The sequence below is a fragment of the Tursiops truncatus genome, chromosome 15, assembly GCF_011762595.2.
Source record: "Tursiops truncatus isolate mTurTru1 chromosome 15, mTurTru1.mat.Y, whole genome shotgun sequence".
Classification (NCBI taxonomy): domain Eukaryota; kingdom Metazoa; phylum Chordata; class Mammalia; order Artiodactyla; family Delphinidae; genus Tursiops; species Tursiops truncatus.
Window position 1 is genome coordinate 59,975,351 of NC_047048.1, and position 18,019 is coordinate 59,993,369.

The following is an 18,019-nucleotide window of genomic DNA, read 5'->3' on the forward strand; positions in this document are numbered from 1 at the left end:
CCCATCAGCATCACTATCATTTCTCCACATTCTCGCAAACACTTGGTATTTGCCTGATTTTTAATATTTTCTCCAATCTGATGGATTTGAACTTGTATTTCTTTATTGTTTTGGATTAGCTTTAAATATTTCACTACTTTAGAACAGTAGTTTTCAAAATTTGACCTCAGGATCCCTTTACAACTTAAAAATTGTGGACTGTAATAACTTTTGTTTATGCAGCTTATACTTATCAATATTTACCACATTAGAAATTTTAAAAGATAAATTTAAAAAATACTTATTTATTAATTCATTTAAAAAGCAATCACAGGGCTTCCCTGGTGGCGCAGTGGTTGGGAGTCTGCCTGCTAATGCGGGGGACACGGGTTCGAGCCCTGGTCTGGGAGGATCCCACATGCCGCGGAGCGGCTGGGCCCGTGAGCCACGACTACTGAGCCTGCGCGTCTGGAGCCTGCGCGTCTGGAGCCTGTGCTCCGCAGCGGGAGAGGCCGCGATAGTGAGAGGCCCGTGCACCGCAATGAAGGGTGGCCCCCGCTTGCCACAACTAGAGAGGGCCCTCGCACGGAAGCGAAGACCCAACACAGCAAAAATAAATAAATTAATTAATAAACTCCTACCCCCAACATCTTCTTAAAAAAAAAAAAAAAAAAAGCAATCACATACTCATTACATGGAAGCATAAATAACATATTTTTATGAACTATAACTATTTTCTCCCTCCCCCAAATTTACTGAGATGAGTGGTGGTTGTGAGGCTGGTTTTTTGTGAGGCTCTTCAATGTCTGGCTTAATAGAAAACATTCAGCTTCTCAAATTTTCTGTATTCAATCTGTTGTGATACGTTGTTTTGCCTGAAGAGTAGGAAGAAAATCTAGCCTCACAAAGATATGTTGTTGAAAGGGGAGGACTTTGTGTACCCCTGAGAGTTGGGGACCTTGAGGAGTACTTGGACCACACATCAAGAACCACTGCTTTGGGACTTCCCTGGTGGTGCAGTGGTTAAAAATCTGCCTGCCAATGCAGGGGACACGGTTTCCATCTCTGGTACAGGAAGATCCCACATGCTTCGGAGCAACTAAGCCCGAGTGCCACAACTACTGAGCCTGCGCTCTAGACCCCGTGAGCCACAACTACTGAGCCCACGTGCCACAACTACTGAAGCCCATGCCTAGAGCAGGTGCTCCACAACAAGTGAAGCCCGCGCATGCCATCGAAGAGTAGCCCCGGCTCGCCACAACTAGAGAAAGCGACGAAGACCCAACGCAGCCAAAAAATAAATAAATTAATTAAAAAAAAAAAAAAAGAACCACTGCTCTAGGGAATTACAATATGCATCCTTAACTTATCACTATCTACCTTGACTCAATATTATACCACTTCGTGTACAACATAAGAGCCCTAGAACAGCATGCTCTGTTTACTCCCCTCCCATCTTTCGTGCTGCTATTTTTGTCGTATATTTTACTTGTAAATATATTATAAACCCTACAATACATTCTTTTTTTTTTTTTTACAATGTAGTTTTTTTGTTGTTGTTGTTTTTGTTTTTTTTACTTTTTGGCCACACCACCTGGCACATGGGATCTTAACTCCCTGACCAGTGATCGAACCCTCACCCCCTGCAGTGGAAGCATGGAGTCTTAACCACTGGACCGCCAGGGAAGTCCCAGCCCTACAATACATTCTCATTATATTCACTTTACATAGTTAACTATTTGTTTTTTTTAATTAAGATATGGAAGAAAGTATTTCAAATTTACTCCACTCTTTATCCCTTCTTATAGGTCTGAATCTCCATCTGGTATAAGTTTCCTTCTACCTGAAGAACTTTCCTTTAAAATTCTTAAACGATGATGTCCCTTTGTCTTTAGGCTTGCATTGTCTCTGATGAGAAGTCAGCTGTCCTTTACACTGTCTCCCCACCACCGCCCCGGCAGTTACACATACACATACACACACACACCTGTATGTGTCTTTTTCCCTTGTCTGTTTTTAAGACTCCTCTGGTTTTCAGAAATTTGACTATAGTTTGTTCGCCTTTGTGTGTGTGTGTGTGTGTGTGTGTGTTTTGTATTTATTCTGCTTGGAGTTAATTGAGCTTCTTGGATCTGTGACTTGATAATTTAGTCAAATTTGGAAATTTTTCAGCCATCATTTTTTTAAAAAATATTTTCCATCCTATTTGCTCCCATCTCCTTCTGGGATTCCAGTTACATGTATGTTAGGTTGCTTGATATTATCCCATAAGGCACTGAGATTCTGTTCTTCTAAATTTTTTCTTTCTCTAATTCAAATTGAATAATTTCTATTGACCTGTCTTCAAATTTATTATCTTAAATTTTTTTCCAGCTTTATTGAGATATAATTGGCATAAAACATTGTATGATTTAAGGTGGACAATGTGATGATTTGATACACATATATATATTGTAAAATGTTTACCACAATAAGGTTAGTTAACACATCCTTCACCTCACATAACTACCATTTTGTTGTTGTTATGGTGAGAACACTTAAGATCTACTTGAGAACACTTAAGATCTACTCTGAGCAACTTTCAAGTCTATCATACAGTATAGTCACCCTGCTGTACATTAGATCCTCAAAACTCATTCCTCTTATAACTGGAAATTTGTACCCTTTGACTAACATTACTGTCCTTATTTCTACAATGTCCAATCCCCTGTTGAGCTCATCCTATGAATTTTTAATTTCAGATACTATAATTTTCAGTTCTACATTTTTCCATTTTGGTTCTTTTTTAGACTTTCAGTGTCTTTTCTGCAATAACTCATTATACTGATTAAATGTAATTAAATATATTTAAATAATTAAATATATTTACTCATTATATCCACCTTTTCATGTAAATTCTTTTTTTTCATCTTTATTGGAGTATAATTGCTTTACAATGGTGTGTTAGTTTCTGCTTTATAACAAAGTGAATCAGTTATACATATACATATATCCCCATATCCCCTCCCTCTTGCGTCTGCCTCCCACCCTCCCTGTCCCACCCCTCTAGGTGGTCACAAAGCACGGAGCTGATCTCCCTGTGCTATGCGGCTGCTTCCCACTAGCTACCTATTTTGCGTTTGGTAGTGTATATATGTCCATGCCGCTCTCTCACTTTGCATGTAAATTCTTTAACACATTTATAATATCTGTTTAAAGTCTTTAATAATTCCAATAATTGGGTCATTTATGAGTTATGTATATATAACAGAACTCTATAACAAAATATAGAGTTTTTCCTCTTGATCATGCATTAAAATTTTTTTGCTTTATTATTGCATGTCTTCTATTTTTTATATTCCATTCTGGTCATTGTGTATAAAAAGCAGTGAAGACCAAAAAATTACACACACCCACACCCACACCCACATATGTGTATGTGTGTATACAGGCATACATCATTTTATTGTGTTTTGCTTTATTGCAGTTTACAGATATTATGTTTTTCACAAATTAAAGGTTTGTGGCAACCCTGCATCAACAAGGTCTATTGGTGCCATTTTTGCAACAGAATTTGCTCCCTTCGTGTCTGTGTCACGCTTTGGTAATTCTCACAATATTTCAAACTGTTTCATGATTATTATATTTGTTATGATGATCTGTGATCAGCGATCTTTGATGTTACTACTACAACTCACTGAAGGCTCAGATGATGGTTAACCTTTTTTAGCAATGAAGTATTTTTTAATTAAGATATGTACATTTTTAAAAAGACACAATGCTATTGCACACTTAATAGACTACAGTATAGTGTAAACATAAATTTTATATGCACTGGGAACGTGGGTTGGACCAAAGCTTTAATTACACTGAGTTCATCCCAAGCCCAGCCTCCTGTACTACCATTTTGAGCTTGTTAGTATTTGACCTGGGAGGACATTGGACTGCAGTTCAGTTTTTTTGTTTGTTTGTTTGATTTTTGTTGTTGTTCCTTTTTTTTTTTTTTTTTCCTCAGGCTCAGCGGCCATGGCTCACGGGCCCAGCCGCTCCGCGGCATGTGGGATCCTCCCGGACCGGGGCGCGAACCCGCGTCCCCTGCATCGGCAGGCGGACTCTCAACCACTGCGCCACCAGCGAAACCCCTGTTGTTCATTTTTGAATTCAACTCTGGCAGGGCTGCCGGAATGCAAACACCATGTAAACATGCAGGAGTCTGGGTTTTCTCTCAGCTGTACTGTTTTCTCTACTGTTCCTTTCTTAAGCAAATTTGCCAGAATCCGGTTTTGTTTGGTTTGGTTTTGGAATGGGCCCTTCCAGATTTTGATGTGTTTTGCCATCCTACATATCGTATAAGCTCAGCTGATTTCTCCTGGTGCCACAGACTCTCTCTTCCACGGCTGGCTTGTTCCTCCACTTGCCCACCCCAGGCCAGGCAGCCAGCCCAGATCTGGAAACGGCTGCATCTCTCTGCTGCCCCCCATGAAGGCCTTGTTTCTCTCTGGAATCGGTTCATCAAGTTTTCTTTTGTCTATTGCTCTCCACTAGCCCCATGGACAAGTATATTTATTTTGTACATTTTTTTCTCATTGTTACTATAGGATTGAAAGTCTTTTACATTCTTTTACATCATAACCCAAAGCGGAAGTCCTCTCCTTGGTATTTTAATTTGCATTTCTTAATTATTGGTAAGGTTGAGTATCTTTTAACATGCTTGTTGGTCATTTAAATTTCCTATGCTATTAATTGCCTGTTCATAGCTTCTAGACATTTTTCTATTGAGTTTGTCTCTTTCTTTATGTACTTGGTCCAAATCTCTTATGGATTTTAAGCACCACAAATATTTTTTCTTAATCTATAGGTAGTCCTTTAACTTTATTTGTGGTATGTTTTGTTATAGAGTTCTGTTATATATACAGAAAGTTGAGTATATCATAATTTTACAGCTCAGTGAATTTTCATAAACTTAATATACCCACATCAGGAAACAGAACATCACCAGCATGCCCTCTTCTAATCATTGCTCGATAAAGGTAGCCATTATCCAGACATCTAAAGTTGTGTTGGGAATTTCCTGGCAGTCCAGTTAGGACTCCGCACTTTCACTGCCAAGGGCCTGGTTCAATCCCTGATCAGGGAAATAAGATCCTGCAAGTTGTGCAGCCAAAATAAAAAACTGTTAATTTTTAAAATTGAACATTTTAATTGTGGATTCATATGCAGTTGTAAGAAATAATACAGAGAGATCTTATGTGCCCTTTACCCAGTTCCCCCCAGTGGTAACAGAGTAAAACTATAGCACAGCATCCAACTAGGATATTAACATTGATACAGTCAAGATATGGAATATTTCCACCACCACAAGGATCCCTCATAGTGCCTTTTATAACCACACCCACTTCCCCTCCCTCCCCCTCTTCCTCCCCATCCCAACGTACCCTATCTTTAACCCCCAGCAACTGTTGTTTTGTTCTCTTTTCAATAATTTTGTCCTTTCAAAGAGTTTTTTTTGTTTGTTTTCTTTGGTTTTTTTGTTTTTTGCGGTACGTGGGCCTCTCACTGTTGTGGCCTCTCCCGCTGCGGAGCACAGGCTATGGACGCGCAGGCTCAGCTGCCATGGCTCACGGGCCCAGCCGCCCCGCGGCATGTGGGATCTTCCCGGACCGGGGCACGAACCCGTGTCCCCTGCATCGGCAGGCGGACTCTCAACCGCTGCGCCATCAGGGAAGCCCCAAAGAGTTTTTATAATGGAATCACACATTATATACTAACCTTTTGGGACTGGTCTTTTTCACTCAGCAACTTCGCTAGAGATATTCAGGTTGTTGAGTGCATAAACAGTTCATTCCTTTTTATTGCTGACTAGTATTCCAGGGAACGGATATACCACCATGCGTTTAATCACTTACCTATTGAAAGACATCTGGGTTTTCTTCCAGTCTGGGGCTATTATGAATAAAGCTGTTATGAACATTCAAGTACAGGTCTGTGTGTTAGTTTTCATTTCACTGGGGTAAATGCCCAGGAGTACAATTGCTGGATTATACGGTAGTTGCATGCTTAGTTTTTTAAGAAACTGTCAAATTATTTTCAAAGGTGGCTGCACCATTCTATATTCCCATCAGCAATGTATGAGTGATTCGGTTTCTCTGTGTCCTTTCCAGCAGCTGATGTTGTCAGAGTTTTTTATTTTAGCCATTCTGATACTTGTGTATTGCTATATCATTGTGGTTTTAATTTGTACTTCCCTAATGGTAAACGATGTTGAACATCTTTCCATGTGCTCATTTGTCATCTGTACATCCTCTTTGGTGAAATATCTGTTCATGTCTTTTGCCCATTTTCTAATTGGATTTTCTTTTTAATGTTGAGTTTTGAGAATTCTTTATGTATTCTAGATAGTAGTCCTTCGTCAAATATGTGGTTGCAAATATTTTCTCCTAGGCTGTACCTTGCCTTTTCATTGACTTAAAACAGAGTCCTTTAAAGAGCAGAAATCGTTAATTTTGAAGGTTTATCAGTTTATCCAATTTATCAGTTTCCCCTTTTATGGACCATGCTCGTAGTGTCAAATCTAAAAATTCTTTGCCTAGCTCTTAGATCCCAAAGATTTTCCTCTATGTTTTATAATTTTACATTTTACACTTAAGTTTGTGATCCATTTTGAGTTAAAGTACTTTATACTTTATATAAAGTATGAGGTTTAAGCCTAGGTTCATTTTTTGCATGTGCATATCCAATTCTGCAGCACCATTTATTGAAAAGGCTATTCTTCCTCCATTGAATTGCTTTTGTTCATTTGTCAAAATTCAGTTGGGCAGGGACTTCTCTGGTGGTCCAGCAGTTAAGACTCCACGCTCCCAGTGCAGGGGGCCCAGGTTAGATCCCTGGTCAGGGAACTAGATCCCGCATGCTGCAGCTAAGGGCCCGCACGCAGCCCAATAAATAATTTTTAAAAATTCAGTTGGGCATATTTGTGTGGGTCCATCTCTTGTTTGTTTGTTTGTTGTTGGTTGGTTGGTTGTTCTCTTGGTCTTTGTATCTCTTTCTCTGTGAATACCACACAGTCTTGATTATTGTAGCTACATAATGTTTTGAAATTGGTTAGACTGATTTACCCCACTTTATTCTTCTTTTCAAAATTGTTTTAGATATTCTAGTTCTAATATCTTTGCCTTTCCACATACATTTTAGAATTATCTATAGCTACAAAAAAATCTTACCGGGATTTTGATCCCAGGAATCGCATTAAGTCTGCACACCAGTTTGGGAAGAATTGACATCTGTACTCTGCTGAGTCTTCCAATCCATGAACATGGTAGGGTTCTCAATTTATCTAGACCTCCTCTGAATTTTTGCATCAGCATTTTGTAGTTTTTAGTACCTACGTCCTGCACATGTTTTGTTAGATTTGCACCTAAATATTCCTTTTTTTAAAAGTAATAGTTGTAAATTGTATTTTTAATTTCAGAGTTCATGTGTTCATTGATAGTATATAGAAATATAACTGATTTGTATATTCATCTTATATCCTGTGATCTCACTGTACTTACCTATTAGTTCATGAATTGTTTTTTAGATTCCGTGGGAATTTTTACACAGTCATCTGCAAAAAGGGACAGTTTTCTTTCTTCCTTTTTGATCTATGTCCCTTTTATTGACTTATTGCACTGGTTAGAACTTCTAGTGCTATGTTGAATAAGAGTTGTAAGAGCGGACACCCTTGCTTTCTTCCAGTATTCTTCACATATTCTTCAAATGTGTTCTTAATTACTCATTGAAACATTTTTATGATGGCTGCTTTAAGATGTTTGTCAGATCATTCTAACACATCTGCCATTTTGGCATTGGTATCTATTGATTTTTTTTAACATTTTTATTGGAGTATAATTGCTTCACAATGGTGTGTTAGTTTCTGCTTTATAACAAAGTGAATCAGTTATACATATACATATGTTCCCATATCTCTTCCCTCTTGGGTATCTATTGATTTTTCTTAGTCACATTGAGATTTTCCTGATTCTTGGTACGACAAGTGATTTTCAGTTGAAACCTGAACATTTGGAGTATTATGCCATAGAACTCTGGATCTTGTTTAAGCCTCTTTTAGGTGACATTTTCTGACATCACTCCGGCCAGGGAAGGGGGCATGGTACCACCTCATTACTACCATAGAGTGTAGAAGTCCAGGTTCCCCACTTGACCTCCATTGACACTTGAGGGTAAAGGAGGTTCCTTCTTACTGCTGGGTGGAATGGGAGTTCTGGTTCCACTAGGCCTCTGCTGATACCACCCTGGCCAGGAGGGTTAGGAGTTCCTTGCTACTGCTCCCTACCTGACTCACATGAACACCACAGGAAGTGCAGCCTCATTACCACTGGGTGGTATTGAAAGTCCTGACTCTCCACTAGGCCTCCGTTGACATCAGCTCAAGGGAGAGGGGTGCCTCCTTACTTCCAGGTGGGGGTGGAAGCCCAGGCACATGGTCTCCACTGACACAGCAGGGGTGGGCACCTCACTACCACCTGCTAGGGATGAAAGTCCCGGCTACGTCTTTGACCTTCTCTGACACCAGCCTAGCCAGGGGTCTTGGGGGATATTGGGTACCTTGTTACAACCTGGTGGGAAGTCTAGATTCCCCACTCAGCCTTTGCTAGCATAAGTGAGCGTAGGTCACAGATTTGTTTCTGCTGGGGTTGGCCAGAGTAGAGAAGTTACTGTCTTAAGTGTTCCTTTCCTGATTTTGTCAGCTGGAGAGAGCAGGCTTTTGCTGGAGGTTTTTTTTTGTCTGTGCCCATTGGTGTTTCAGACTTGCTAGCTTCTTCATCTCCACATCTGGGATCTATGAGGCAAAAAGAGAACCCAGGGAATTCACCACATGCTCTTCCATGGGTCCTGAGGTCCTTAGCCGATCTGCCTTCTTCTGTCCACCTTTCAGGGTCTTCTTCTACTTGTTTTATATCTAATGTCCTGGGGTTTTAGTTGTCCTGGTAGGAGGAAGAGGGAAAAGTATATCCATTCCATCTTCTCAGATGAGTGACAGAAAGGGGGATTTGCGAAAACGTATCATTTAGTATAAGGATTAGCCATGGCGTATGTAAAGCAACCAGACCATGAAAGGCACTGAAGACAATGATTGCTATTATTTTTCAATGATTCAAAGATTCTATCATTCTCAATTTGATTATTTTGTTTCACGCTATGATGCTAAATTCTAAAATTCAGTAACTCTATGTTTTGGCATTTCCATGTATGAAACTTGACCTTTCTTCCTTTCCCTTTTTTCCTATCCCTGGACTGTCCTAGGGAAATAGTTGATTCTGAGCAAGTGTTCCATTACCATGTCTTGCAGAGAGCAGAGAGCATCAATCCGGTTCAAGACCACTCCTATGAATACCCTCATGGATGTCCTTCACCACAGGCCAGGATGGGTGGAAGTAAAGGAGTAAGAAGCCCTCATCCCCAGCCTTGTTTCTCCTTCCCTTTGTCTCACAGGTCCTTGTCTCCCTTCGTTTTTGTCTCAGTTCCCTTGGGTGGCCACTGGGACTTGTCCCAATTTGGCTGTGACAGGAGCCGACATTTATTTAGCATTCACCATGTGTTAGGTGCATTACTGATGCCATCTCTGTCTTATTTAAGCCTTATAACCATCCAGAAAGATGTGAATATGTTCAGAAATATTAAGTCAATTGTTTAAGGTCACACAGCACGTAAGTGTCAGAGTGGGATTCAAACCCAGTTCAGTTTGACTATTCCACAGCCAGTGTCCTATAACTCTCTATGCAACCATCACAGACCTGTGGGGTGAATCCTCCGGTGATGGCAGGTCCTGGCCACTTACTAGTTCTGTAACCTTGGGCAAGTTTTTTGACCCCTAAGCCTACATTTCTTCTTCTATGCTGGGCCCTGGGGATACTGAGATGAAAAAGCAAACAATTCCTGGCACGTAGTAGGTGTTAATATTAGTGAAGGTTAAGGTTTGGATGCATGTAACAGGGACACAAAATAAAAGAGGCTTTGACAGACTAGAAGTTGATTTACCCGTCCCATTGAAGTCCAGATGTAGGAGGTTCAAAGATGGTATGGAAATGTGGAACCCATCTGCTTCCGTCTTTCCACTCTGCTATCCTTTGAGTGAGACCCTCATCCTCCTGGTCTGAGGTGGAGTTCCTGTACATTCCAAGCAGCAGGAGGTAGGAAGGAGACAAGAAAAGGCATGTCCTACCCTTGAAGGACACAACCCAGAAGTCCCTCACATTTCACTGGCCAGAACTTAGCCATGTGGACACACCTAGCTGCAAGGGAATCTGAAAAATGTAGACTACATTTTCCAGGTAAATGTTGGAAATTCTATGACTGTAGAAAAAGGAGAGAATAGATATGAGGGGTGAGGGCAACCAGATACCCTGCCAGGGTCCTCAATAAATATTTGTTGCATAACAACAACTAAGCCTCCTAGACACTCTTGCACACTTTACACGCATGACCTCTTTGAATCATCCCAGTAAACGTTCCAGTAGGTGCTATCATCATCTCCATTTTCCTGATGAGAAAACTGGACAAAAAGAGGAAAAATATACCATGTTGGAAAGTGGAAAGATATACCATGTTGGAAAGTGTTGGAATATACCATCTTGTCAGGGCTTGAGCTAGGGTTTTCACCTAGCCTGGCTGTCTGCAGAGTCCCAGGTTCAGCCTCCCTGTTCTAGCAGCCTCTCAGTAATTGAAGGAACAAATGAGTGAATAGGTGAATGCATGCTTCCTGCTGCCTGGTGCTGGAGTCTAGCAGAGGAGACAGACCCTTACTAAATCATCCCACAAAAAAATTAGGAATTGGCTGACGGTGGCAAGCGTGGTATGGGGAATCCAAGATGGCAGAGTCCTCTCTCTGGCACTTTGGGGAGTATTACAGTGATGGTGATGACGGTGATGGTGGTGATGACGGCAGCTACTGTGGATTTTCCTTCTTGGTTCTCTCATGTATCACACTAATATCAGAATGAGTTTTCCTTCCCTGGATCCAGAAGAACTGGATGTAGTGGAGGATGAGGCGGGGGAGGTGACCGGCAGGTATATGGGAAAAGGTACTGTCCTGACCTGCCACATGATCTGAGGCTGCCCCCTGTTTCTCCTCAGCCTTGCTCCATGGTCAAGTGGAAGAAGGTCTGAGGGTTCGTCTGGTGCTGATAGTGTGGGAGTCCATGAAGCAGGTTGTTTCCTGGCTGATCCCAAATTGCCTTGAGAGTCCTCAAGTCAGGAAAGGCTAGAGGCCAGGGCCTTTACACCAGACATGGCTCGGTGAATGTGAGCCCTTTTCCTTAGGACCTAAGCTGGGGTCTGGTATTTCCAGATAGAACGAGGTCCCAATTCAGACCATCAGCCTGTTAGGTCAGAGTTTGGAACAGATGTGGCCAGAGCTGTCCCCTCCCTTGCTTCCCACAAAGAAAGCTGTCCTTGATGCCTGGAACTGCAGCAACCATCTTGTGACCTTGAGGTGATGAGCATGAAGACAACATGTTAAGGATGGCAGAATGAGAAGGTAGAAAGAACCTGGATTTCCTGTTGGCCTTGTTGAGCAGTTTAATGTCTTCCTGGGTGATTTAAGAGCAACTTGACTGTGATAATCATGAAGATGGTATACAAAATGAACAAACTTGTGGAATTAGAAAAGAATCCAAAATCCACATCATGGTCTACAAGGCCCTGTTTGTTGGGCCCTACTCCAGTTTCAGTGTCGTCCCTTACGTTTCTCCCTCCACTCTGGCTTTTTTTTCATATCCTTGAATGAGCCCTTTCCAACCTCAGGGCCTCAGTTCCTGTCCTTCCCACTCCTGGAACCCTCTCCCCACTGCCCTTGATCTGGCTGTCCCTCCTTACCATTCAGATCTAAGCTGAAAGGTCAGCTCCACAGGGTAGCCTCCACCTAAATAGGTTCCTCAGCTGCCCTGCCTCATGGCCTCCAACTGGATTATTCCAACTGGGTTATAACATTTCACAATTCCTCATTAGAGAGTTGTGTATTTGTTTCCTTGTTTATTTTTTATCTTCCCCACAGGACTGTATGTGCCACCTAGCCAGGTGTTTTTGTTCCCCCTATATCCTTGCATCCAACATTGTCTCTGACACCAAGACAGCCTCAACACCTATGTGCTGTATGAATGAATGAATACTTCATTATTCATTCATTCATCCATTATTCATTCAACTAAAACAAAAGGTGGGTTAAAAAAAAAAAAGCAAATTGTGAAAGGAAATAGACAAGAGTAGCTCTAACTACAGAGCTCGGAATCTGGAACCCGATGGCCTGAGTTCCAGTCCTGCTCTGCCACTTACTAGCTTATGAACTTAGGTGAATTCCTTAACCTCTCTGTGCCTCACTTCACTCATCTTTAAAATGGGCATAATAAAAGAACCTAACACTTAACAGTTACTATGAGGATTAATGAGTTAATATTTGTAAAGTACTTAGAACAGTGTCTGGCACATGGGAAGTGGAAGTAAGTATTAGCCATTAGAAAGTTTTAAGAACATGCCAAACGATGCCATGTGCCACATATGGATATGCACATATATACACAGTAAAACTATAAAGACACTCATAGAAATGATTCCAAATTCAGCCTAATGGCTTCCTTTTGGACAGGAGAGTAGGAGATAGAATCAGTCAGGAATATACGCGGGGCTTCAGTTATATCTGTAATTTTTTACTAAAAAATTTGGAAGTAATCATGGTTGTGCATTTCATTTCCTGTCAAGTCTTTTTGAAGCGCCTCCTCTGTGTACTCCAGCTCTGGTATCCGGATTTGGTAGATCAGTCTGGTTTCCTGTCCCCCTCTCTGGCAAGGTGGTGAAGAACAGGGTCAGAATTTGGAGTCGGGCAGGCGTGGGTGTGAATCCTGAGGCTGCCATGTCCTCACTGAGCAAGGCTGTCCCCGTCTTAGGGATCCAGGCGTGATCGTAGTCACTTCTGGGGCTGCTCTGAGGATTCAGTGAGAGGAGGGTTTTCTGAACTGGGAAGAGCTTATAAATGTTGCCTGTTTCCACTGCTTGGTAGTGTGGGCTCAGGGGTGGCTACTTGGATGCTTCCAGAGCCCAGGCAGGTAACATGACCAGGTAAGGTTGGCCCGTTGTCATGGGCCATAGGGCATGGTGGGGACTGTGATCTGGAGAGGGTGTGCCCTGTCTAAGGCGGTGGGTGCCAGGGGGCATCTGGGCTCAATGTGGCCAGATCTGCTGATTGTTTGAAGGAAACCAGTAGCCTGGATTTTTGCAGGGACATTTCTGTAGTTTTCACTCTGGCCTCACAAAGTACATGGTGGGCAGCGACAGCCCGAGGCCACCTCCTTGAGACTTACCTGATGGGCACACCGCTGCTTACCCCTCAGCTGCACCTCCCTGGGCCCCAGATCTCCAGCAGTGCTGAGGTCCTCAGGTCCTGACTTTTGTCCCACCCCCACCCCCAGTGAAGGGGAGTGGGATTTCTACTGGTGCGATGTTAGCTGGCTCCGGGAGAATTTCGACCACACCTACATGGATGAGCACGTGCGGATCAGTCACTTCCGAAACCACTACGAGGTGAGCTGGGTGGGCCCAGGGGACTGGGTGTGGCAATGAGCAGGGGCTGGCTTGGGGGTACAAGGACCAGAATGGACAAGTACAAGGGAATTTGGGGTACATGCCGGGTGAGAGATATGTGCCCTAGATTCACGATGAGCTAAATAGTGTGAGGGAATAGGGATCTCAGACCTGAGGAACAGCCCACCTTGGGGAGGGGACTGAGGTCATGGGCCGTCTGACTTCAGGTGCGAAGGCTAAAGAAGCAGGATGCTTGAGGGATTATGTGATTTCAGGGTGAGGCAAGTTGAGCTGTTTGGAGTCTGCAGATGGGAGAGAGCTCTGGGAGGAACCATACCACAAAGATGGGACTTGAGGGGCCAGTGGTGGGAGATTTAAAAAGTTTAGTGCAGCTTAGCAGTTAGAAAAAGAATTTTGGCATCAGACAGGCCAGGTCAAACCCTGGCTGTGCTGCCTGTTAGCTGGATAGCTCTGGGCAACTGACAACCTTCTGAGCCTCAGTTTCCTCACCTGTAAAGTGGGGATAATTATAGAATAGCAGGCTCTCAGTCAAAGTTACTCTCATTGTTACTCTTTTTTTAACCCTTTTTTTTATAAGATTTATTTTTATTTATTTATTTTGGCTGGGCCGGGTCTTAGTTGAGGCACGTGGGATCTTCGTTGTGGCGTGTGGAATTTTTTAGTTGCAGCATGCGGGCTTCTTAGTTGCGGCATGCAGCATCTAGTTCCCTGACCAGGGACTGAACCCAGGCACCCTGCATTGGGAGCACAGAGTCCTTCCCACTGGACCACCAGGGGAGTCCCTCTTATTGTTACTCTTACCGTACAGAGAATGGGGGCTGTGGGGGGCAGTTGGTGGGGTGGTTGGAGAGGGGCAGTTGGTGGGACGGGTGGTGCAGGGCAGTGGGCATGAGCGCCAATGGCCTGCCTGTCCATCATGCTGCTCAGCTGACCCGCAAGAACTACATGGTGAAGAACCTGAAGCGCTTCCGGAAACAGCTGGAGCGTGAGGCAGGAAAGCTGGAGGCAGCCAAGTGTGACTTCTTCCCCAAAACCTTTGAGATGCCCTGCGAGTACCGTCTGTTTGTGGAGGAGTTTCGCAAAAACCCAGGAATCACCTGGATCATGAAGCCTGTGAGTGCCCAGTGCTGGGGACTGGGGAGAGGGGGTGTCCCAGGGACCAGAGCAGGGATCCTCCATTGACACAGGAGTCTGCCAATGGAGAAGGACAGGACTCTGCCTGGGAATTCAGCCTTAGATGCACCATCTGCCTTTCCCTAAAGCAGGGGTCCCCAACTCCCGGTCCGGAACCTGTTAGGAAGCAGATGCACAGCAGGAGATGAGCGGCGGGCGAGGGAGCAAAGCTTCATCTGCTGCTCCTCATCACTCTCCATTGCTCCCCATCTCTCCCCATCGCTCCCCATCACTCCCCATCTCTCCCCATCTCTCCCCATCACTTCCCATCTCTCCCCATCACTCCCCATCACTCCCCATCACTCCCCATCACTCCCCATTGCTCCATCTACTGCTCCCCATCTCTCCCCATCGCTCCCCATCACTCCCCATCTCTCCCCATCTCTCCCCATCACTTCCCATCTCTCCCCATCACTCCCCATCACTCCCCATCACTCCCCATCACTCCCCATTGCTCCATCTACTGCTCCCCATCTCTCCCCATCGCTCCCCATCGCTCCCCACCTCTCCCCATCTCTCCCATCTCTCCCCATCGCTCCCCAACTCTCCCCATCACTCCCCATCGCTCCCCATCTCTCCCCATCGCTCCCCATTGCTCCCCATCTCTCCCCATCTCTCCCCATCACTCCCCATCACTCCCCATCGCTCCATCTACTGCTCCCCATCTCTCCCCATCGCTGCCCATTGCTCCATCTCCCACTCCCCATCTCTCTCCATCTCTCCACATTGCTCCCCATCTCTCCCCATCGCTCCTCATCTCTCCCCATCTCTCCCCATTTCTTCCCATCTCTCCCCATCACTCCCCATCGCTCTATCTGCTGCTACTCATTGCTCCCCATCGCTCGCATTACTGCCTGAACCACCCCCACCCTCACCCCTGTCCGTGGGAAAAATTGTCTTCCACAAAACTGGTCCCTGGTGCCAAAAAGTTTGGGGACCACTGCCCTAAAGGACTGACTACATCTCCTCCTCTCTGCAGTGTGTGGACCCAGCACCTATGACTGCTGGTATACAGTAGATGCTCAATAAATGTTCACTAGATAAACAAGTGATCCTCAGGACACCAAGGCAGGGAATCCAGAGTCTCTCTTCCTGAAATGAATGAAAACAATGGCCAGGCTGTGAGAAGTGCTTTACTTGCATTGCCCCACTTCTTGTAATGGTCCTTGGGAGGAGGTATTACCAGCCCCATTTTAAAGATGAGGAGCCTGAGACCTATTCATTCAAGCATCCCACAAATGCTTATTGAGCACTTGCCATGTGCCAGGCACAGAACTAGATGGTGGGGATACAGCTCTCAGCAAGTCAGACGTGGGTCTCTGCCCTCCTTGAGGGCAGACAATATGCAGAGGATACACGTGTGATTATAGCTGTGCTAAGTGTCAATAAGGAGAATGGTGCCAGCAGAGGAAACAGCAGGAGGATTTCCCCCAGCCCTTCAGCAGGCTTCTCAGAAGAAGTGAGAGATTGGGCTCTGAGACCAAACCCCTTGGTTCAAATATTAGCTGTACCACCTACTGTGTGACTTCAGGCAGATTACTTAACTTCTCTGTGTCCCGGTTTCCCCATCTGCAAAGTGAGAATAACTATAGCACCTATCACATAATGTTGTGTGACTAAATGAGTTAACACAGGTACAGCACATATTAGGTCCTCAACGAATGATAGTTGTTGTTGTTATAAGAATTAGTATTGAAAAACAAACAAACAAAAGAAAACAAATAAATTTTTTAAAAAGAATTAGTATTGAGCTTCAACCTGAAGGATGCAGAGGAGTCAGCCTGGAGAAGGGCAGAGGTAGGGAAGAGCATTCCAGGAAGAGGGAACTGCATGACCAAAGGCCTTGCATCTGGAGCAAGCCCTAGATCAAGAAACTGAGTGGCGGGCAAGGGTACCAGAGCACCTGCCGGCCCCTCAGCCCTTCCTCGTGCCAGGACTGGCTCTCACCACAATGCCACCATGGCCTTGAATGGCATCATCAAAGCCCCCCTAGTATTTTCTGGGATTGGAAATGTGCTTGGCCCCAGGAAGGGAGTTGGGGGGTAAGGTAGGAGGGGGCAGCCCCCCTTGTGGAGCTGGAGATGGGCTGGTGTTGGCTCGTGCAGATTTAGCCAATAGCACAGGTGAGTGGAGGGGGAAACTGGTAAAACACACCAAGTGCTCCCAAAGAGGCCAGAGCCAGGATTTACCCAGGCCTCCTGAAGTCTCACTGGAAGGCTCGGCCCCCTTCCCAGGAAGGCGGGAAGGCCAGCGAGGAGGGCTCAGAAGGGTGTTAGGCAGATGAACACTGCAACCCACCGGGCGATCCCAATTCCCACCATTATCTCCTCAGACAAATGGTAATTTGTGCAAATTGGGAACAAGCAATTGCATATTAAGTTGATTCCTTTCCCAGCCCCCGCCTTTGTTAGCAGCAGAGACAGCTGTAATTAAGAGGAGGAATCTTGGCTCCGTGTGTGTGTGTGTGTGTGTGTGTGTGTGTGTGTGTGTGTGTGTCCTCTCTCCTGAATCGCTGAGGCGCCCTGTCTGGCATGGAGAGTGGGTGCTTCTAGTTAGAAGCCTGGTTCTGATTCTGATCCACCACTTATGAGCTGTGTGATCCTGAGCAGGTTACTAAACCCCTCTCAGTCCATTTCCTCATCTGTAAAACGGCCTTAATGGGTATACCTGCCTTACAGGGTTGTGAGAGGGTTCAGTGAAGTTACACATGAATTATACAAGCTGTATAAAGGGCTTGGCTCTTAGGTGTCCAATAATTAACCGCTTTTATTGTTATCACCGAGAGTCCAGACAACACTGCCTCTTCCCGCTGCCCCTGGGGAGCACTGGGTCAGTGCTTCCCAAATTTTAACGTGCTCACAAATCATCAGGGATCTGGCTAAAATGCAGAGCCCCTTTCAGCAGGTCTGGATGGGGCCTGAGAGTCTGCCTTGCTAACCACCTCCCAGTGATGCCACTGGGGCTGGTCCACAGACAACACTTTGAGTAGTGAGAATATAGAGGGGCAGTTCTCAAACTTGAAAATTTTCTGGAAAGCTTATTAAAGCACACCCCCCCAGAGTGTTGGCTTCAGTAGGCCTGGTATGGGGCCTGAGAATATGCATTTCTAACAAATTCCCAGCTGCAGCAATCAGGGATCTCCATGGAAATGGAACCGTTAGTGTGTGTATAAGGAAGTGGCTGTGTGATATTGCGGGAGCTGGTGAGTCTGAAATCTGTGAGGGCAGAAAACTCAGGCAGGATTTCTCTGTTACAGTCTTGAGGCAGAATTGCTTTCTTTTTCCAGAAGCCTCAA

General features: G+C 44.5%; 1 protein-coding gene across 1 annotated transcript in view; it reads left to right on the plus strand.

The window, feature by feature from the left end:
* The first annotated feature begins 9,296 nt into the window (after positions 1-9,296).
* Positions 9,297-18,019, plus strand: part of TTLL9 (tubulin tyrosine ligase like 9) — a 43,801-nt gene continuing 35,078 nt past the window's right edge. The window contains 3 exon segments of the mRNA XM_073793303.1: positions 9,297-9,400; positions 13,419-13,530; positions 14,479-14,664. Coding sequence (XP_073649404.1) covers positions 9,297-9,400; positions 13,419-13,530; positions 14,479-14,664 — 402 coding nt within the window.